This window comes from Glycine soja, chromosome 17, assembly GCF_004193775.1.
Source record: "Glycine soja cultivar W05 chromosome 17, ASM419377v2, whole genome shotgun sequence".
In the NCBI taxonomy this organism is placed as follows: Eukaryota; Viridiplantae; Streptophyta; class Magnoliopsida; order Fabales; family Fabaceae; genus Glycine; species Glycine soja.
In genome coordinates, this window is record NC_041018.1 from 13,823,145 (window position 1) to 13,830,089 (window position 6,945).

At 32.4% G+C, this 6,945-nt stretch overlaps 1 protein-coding gene across 1 annotated transcript; it reads right to left on the bottom strand.

The window, feature by feature from the left end:
* Positions 1-378: 378 nt before the first annotated feature.
* Positions 379-4,670, bottom strand: LOC114391464 (probable galacturonosyltransferase-like 4). Its single transcript, XM_028352475.1, has 3 exons — positions 4,577-4,670; positions 1,815-1,968; positions 379-919 (listed from the first exon to the last, which is right to left on the bottom strand). The coding sequence occupies exons 1-3, from the start codon at positions 4,668-4,670 to the stop codon at positions 379-381; spliced, it is 789 nt and encodes a 262-aa protein (XP_028208276.1).
* Positions 4,671-6,945: the final 2,275 nt, after the last annotated feature.

Below are 6,945 nucleotides of genomic sequence, written 5' to 3' on the forward strand. Positions count from 1 at the left end.
GCTAAAGTTTTGTAACCGTGAAAATAAGTTTAAATTCATAGGTTAACCAACGCACCACGGATTTGGGCGAGGTGAATATAAAAAAAGGTTTAATTATTTATTTAGTACATATAGTTTCTAAACTTATTCATTTTAATCCCTATAGTTAATAAATGACTTTTTTAGTCCATGTAGTTTACCCTTTAATTCCCAATAGGTCTCTACCGTTAAAATTATTTAACACCGTTAAATTATTGTTACCAGCCGTCCTTCCCTGAAGCTCCCTCTCTTTCGGGAGGCCCCCGCCTTCCGCAACGATGAGGACTGCGACCCCTTTCCCTCCACCACCATTAACGTAGCCATGACCCTCGACACCAACTACCTTCGTGGCACCATGCTTCACCATAACATATTATTGTTGCCAGGATTGCACCGACGATCGGTGTGTTTTCGCACCGCACCTCGCACTGCACCTTGGCTCTTCATATCAACACCATAAAGCTTGGCTATGTCGTCAACCACCACCAAGTCAGAGTCTAAATATATCACGCGTTTCACGTCTTCTGGTATGGTATCGGCCAGGTATATTTTGGGGTAATTCAAGGGTTGGTCCAAGGCCTGTCGAATGGACTTGGATATCTTGTTGCGGACCCTGTTGGAGTCAAACCGATAAATCTTCATCTTAAGGTAAAAGAAGGTGGAATTGATGCTGGAGAAGAGTTCGGGAGCGTCGTCATGGGCGGAGAGGAAGTGGAAGGCTAGGTTCTCGGGGCATGTCGAATGTTGAAGCATGGAGAACACCGTGGCCATGGTGCTGCGGAGGTAGTTGGTGTCGAGGGTCATGGCTACGTTAATGGTGGCGAAGGGAGAGGAGCCGCAGTCCTCGCCGTTGCGAAAGACGGGGGCCTCTCGAAAGAGAGGGAGCTCTGGGGAAAGACGACTAGCAACAATAATTTAATGGTGTTAAATAATTTTAACCGTAGGAATCTATTGGGAATTAAAAGGTAAAGTACAAGGACTAAAAAAATCACTTATTAACTATAAGGATTAAAATGGATAAGTTTGGAAACTATAGGAATTAAATGAGTAATTAAATGAAAAAAAGAAAATTTTTATACTTTGTTGTTAAACTTGACCAACTTATTTGGAACTCATCCCGCCTTGATTGAATTCATGATGGATCGGGTTAATCCACCTGAAAAATAACTAAGTAGTATTTTATAATATTTATTTTAAGACTTTAAAATGTTTTGTTTATCTAACTAGAAATAGAGTAAAATTCACCTAAAATGTTTTGTTTAATATTGATATTTTTTTAAAGAAAGGAGCTAAAGTTCTCTAACCGTCAAAATAAGTTCAAATTCATAGGTTAATCCGACCCACTACGGGTTCGGGCTAGGTGGATCTAAAAAAGAAAAACTTTTTACACTTTGTTGTTAAACTTAACCAACTTATTTTGAACTTATCTCATCTTCGTTGAACTCATGATGAATCGGGTTGACCTACCTACAAAAATAACTAAGTAGTATTTTATAATATTTATTTAACTAGAAATAAAATAAAATTTACCCAAAATATACTTTTAGTATTTTGTGATACTTTTTAACTTTATTTTATTTTGTGTTTTTCTCACGACTATTTTAAAAAAATTTGTTATTATAATTCTTGGCTTCTGACATGTGATAACATGTCTTGGTGTATAGATATTGAAAGATTTAATTTGGCATACTAGAAGATCACAATAAACATACACCATCATTTGTATATCTCCAAGCTGGGACATCATCTTGATTTGTAATTCCAGGAGGCACCATAGTCTTTATACTATCACATGCATTCTAGGGATGGCCTCTCGAAGCTTCTCAATATTCCAACCCTGTTGCAGAAGAACAAAATCAAGCACCATGGCCATCTTATCAATTTCGTCCAGCTGAATTAGAGCTACATCCAGGCATCCAGCAACTTGCCACTCTTTGGAATCCAACAATCCTATAAAAAAATTTAAAAAAAAAGTAGGAGCCCATTATTTACTCTCGAGATCATACTTTTATGCACCTCATCCCAACATTGAGTCACTCCCTGCAAAAAATTTGAGCCATGCTTCCTTTTATCCATTTTCGGAATCACCTTATTCCCACATTTGTACTTAGACTAAAACACTTTAGAGCACAGTGTTGGTTTTTTGGTACACATATCCTCCAACCTGCTTTCATTAAAAACGCTTTATTCATAGCCTGGGTTGATCGAAAACCCAAATTAACCCCCCTGACTATTTATGACGATACAACCCTTTTCAGACAACAATGAGGATCTTCCTACCGATACCCTTGCATATTTTACCAATACGTGAAGCATCCTGAACTTTAAAACAAGTGATGAAGATCCAATACAACAATTTAACTTCAATACAACAATGTAAAAAATAACTTCAGAAACTAATTTTTGAATAAAATAAAAAGGTGATGAAAAAAAGAGATACAAAAAGAAGTTCCCTATTTTATTTCATTGTTCCTTTGGTTTTATTGTTTCTCTTTTTCATTGCTCTGTACATTTGGTTACATTGGTTTTGTGCTCCTCGTTTAATTTTGGCTTAAAATGTAATTTTCTCCCTCAATTTTCTCAAATCTTTGTTTTTAGTTTTTTTTTATTTTTTTAATTGAGATATTTCATTCTTTACTTTTAAAAAGTTTACAATTATAATCTTTGAGGTCAATTTCAAACATGGATAGATATACTCTCTAAAGATCGTTGGCATCGGTTTGTTTATTATACACATGGCAAATATTTTTTATAATTTTTATTTAATTACTAACAAGCTTAATTGATAAAAAAATGTAAAAAAGTAGTCAATCAAGAATTCTAAAATTGACGCAAGGGATTAAAATCACATTTTTTTAAAAAAATAGAAAATAAAATATCTTAATTAATTAAAAAAATAGAGGAATTGAAATTACAAATTTTTTAAAAATGAAAAATAAAATATCTTAAATAAAAAATCTAAAATAACAGATTTAAAAAAATATGAAGAAGAAAATTACATTTTATACTTTTATTTTCTCTACCGTACCTACAAATTCGATCTTTCCGACTGTAAAGGCTTTCTTTTATTTCTGGTCTGTGACCTTAAAGCTTTTTTTTTTTCGGGAATCATAAAAAGTATGTGTAGGTAGTTTGAGCTAGCCCAAAAACCAGAAAGCCCAATTAATATTTATATTTAGGGTGTTGTTTCATGTACCTCCAAGTTTATTCCTGCATCCCTTTTTTGACTTCCAGATCAATCCAGAATGTAAATAATTTTGGCTTCCGGAATAGCCAATTTGAAAAAAAAATTGTTCCAAAAAAGATGAAAGAAACAACTTAGAGGTGCAGGAAGTAACAACCTCATACTTATGTAATTATGTAATTCCAAACCCAGCCTCAAACACCATCCACAATCCACATGGTTTATATCTCAATTCATTAATCATTATCATAGCTATGTTAGTTATAGATTTCATACACTTATGTTTAATGAATCTATCACATATTGTAAGAATTTTAGAATCTATGATTCTTTCATACAGTTTGAGTGTAAGTAGAACTTATCTTGATCCATGAAAGACATAAATTCTTCAATCTTCTTTGTCTCAATCTATCTATTTTCTTTCTTTTATTTTCCTCTCACATTCTTGATGGTAATTAGAGAAAAAAACACTTATGACAAAGATAGAACCCTTTGCCTTTTATTAACAAACTTCCATCAAGTTAGTTATTGGAAGTTTATTAACTTCCTATATTTGCCAATAGGTCCCTTTATTTTATTAAATCAAGTTTAAGCCCTTAATTCATACGAGTCACATTATTCTAACATTCTCCCACTTGACTCTTGTGATACCATAACACTTCATGATTTAATAATCACATAAATTATAATGCGCATTAAAAGACTTTAGATATATTGGCTCCATCATTAATCATAATAAAAGATAAAAAAAAAACAATAAGAGTCGTGGCAGTTACATGTCATTTAATCAACATATTCCCTTTCATGTACTACTATATTATCTTTCTCTTTAATATGACTGTAAAATGAGAAGTTCATAATGGGTTCAAAGACCAGAAATAACATTCAACATTCACTAGCAGACATAATGTCCATATTCACTACATGGCCAGTAAATACTTTGGGCGGTAACCCTTTTGTTAAAGGGTCAACAATCATTAAATTAGTGCTAATATGTTCTATTGACACTCTATGTTTTTGAACTTCTTCTTTAACGACAAAGTATTTCAATTTCATATGCTTAGCACCTTTAGAATATTTGTCGTTTTTAGAAAAGAAGACAGTTGCGGTATTATCACAATAAATTTTTAGCGACTTGGCAATACTATCAACTACTCCAAAGTCCTGAAATAAAATTCCGCAACCAATTAGCCTAAACTGTGGCCGCAAAGAATGTCACAAATTCAGCCTCCATGTCTGAATCTGTATATCCAATCACCTCAAGATGACCAGATCTCCTATAAGTAAGCATATGATCTTTTTTCCCTTGCAAGTATCTTAAGACTTTCTTTACAGTTTTCTAATGATCCAATTCTGGATTACTTTGTTACCTACCAAGCATACCAACTGCAAAGCTAATATCTGGCCTTGTGCATGTTTGAGCATACATCAGACTCCCAACAACAGATGCATAAGGAATATTTTCCATCTGTTTTCGTTCCAGATCTTTCTTTGGACATTGCATGAGACTAAATTTATCTTCTTTCTGTATTGGACTGGGAGATGTTGAACATTTATTCATTCTGAATCTCTCTAAAAATTTATTAATATATGATTTCTAAGACAAGCCTAACAGTCCTTGTGATCTATCATGGAATATTTCTATTCCTATCAAATAGCCTGCCTCACTCATATCTGTCATTTCAAAGTTGTTAGAGAGAAACTTCTTAGCCTCACTTAATAGACCAAGATCATTAGTTGCAAGCAAGATGTCATCAATATACAAAATAAGAAATATAAATTTGCTCCCACTGACCTTCGGATATATACACCGATCAACAATGTTTTTCTTAAATCCAAAGGACGTAATAGTATCATTGAACTTAAGATACCATTGTCGGGAAGCCTGTTTAAGTCCATATATTGATTTCTTAAGTTTTGCTGCAATATTTGTCATCTCAATGACATGTTCATGCACAGTACGAGAACCATCAAACTTTATGGTGGTTAAAGTACTTATTAATGTCCCAGCAAGAGACTTACCAGTAGTTTGAGAGTGCTCTTCCACAAATTTCATAAATTCTTTCGCACTTTCAGTTTTGGGAATAGCAGACTTAATGTTATTTGCTATGCTCGTGTGCATAAGCATCAAACAAGTTTTGTTTGACTTTTCTCAGGCCTTATAATGAGTTTTCTCTTCATTGCTACTAGCATTAGTAATAGCAGCAAGTTTTTCAAGTTGAAGAGCCAAATCAAGATTCAACACACCTAAGTGAAATTGGACTTATTTGCTCCAATCAGAGAAATTTAACCCATTAAATACCAAAACAGACATACCAAGAAAATGCAAACATACAGGAAGGGATACTGCAATTAACACATACTTAACATTGATACTTTGAGTCATAAATTAAATATATAATATATATTCAAACAACAAACAAACATTCTATGTATACTAATGTTCTCCTTTGGGTGATACATTAATACACAAAAAAACATACCGATGCTAATAATTTTAACATTATTTGGTAAGGCATATGCATTAATTAGAAATACTTATTATCTTTGGATATATAAATAAAACTAATAATGCATACATACTACCAACAGTCATATCCATAAATTATAAGAACAACTAATCAACCTTTGGATGATCCATAAATGTCTTATAATAATGAACTTCAATTAACCCATAAACCAATAATCTATAATTTAGCATCCATTCTATGGGTAATTGAAATAAAATTGTCACTAATTTGAAATTAAATAAAAACATAAAGATTTGACCACTTTGGTGATTACAAATCTATCATACATTTAATCCAAATTACTTGATCCAATTTTGAATTGAAATTGACGTAAGAGAGAGATATTGAATTTCAATTCAAGACATTCAAAAATTAGATTCGGGGCATTCCAAACTCGAAAACAATTATAATATGCACATCGGAAAACAAAATGGTTTGAATAATTTTCCAATTGGAATTAGATTCATACAATGTGTGGAAGAAACATCATTCATGGAGAATCATAAATTCAATAACCTATGGCTCTAATACCACATGTTAGTTATAGATTTCATACATTTATGTTCAATGAATCTATCACATATTATAAGGATCTTAAAATCTATGATTCCCTCATACAATAAGTAGAACTTATCTTGATCCATGAAAGACATAAGTTATTCAATCTTCTTTGTCCCAATTTATCTCTTTCCTTTCTTTTATTTTCCTCTCACGTTCTTGATGGTAATTAGAGGAAAAAAATGCTTATGACAGAGATAGAACCATTTGTCTTTTATTAACAAACTTCCATCAAGTTAGTTATCGAAAGTTTATTAACTTCCCATGAGTTTAACAAACTTCCATTAAGTTAGTTATCGAAAATTTATTAACTTCTCATATTTACTAATAGGTCCCTTTATTTTATTAAATCAAATTTAGACCCTTAAGTTACATGAGTCCCATTATTCTAACAAGTTATGCACACGCTGAAATGAAAAAAATCAAGGGAATGTTGGCAAATGAAATGTCAAAGGCCAAAAAATCATGTATATCTTACTTGAAATAAATCTAATCACCGACCGAAAAAAAAGCATCTCAAATCGTTAATCATGAGCATCTTCATGTATACGCAGCAAAAGAGAAAAAGAAATCAAGGAAATGATGACAAATGCACTGGTAGGGAACTAGGAATTATAATTAAGCAAGGACCACAACAAAGTTTGATAAACTGACGTAAGGAATTAGTTAAGATCT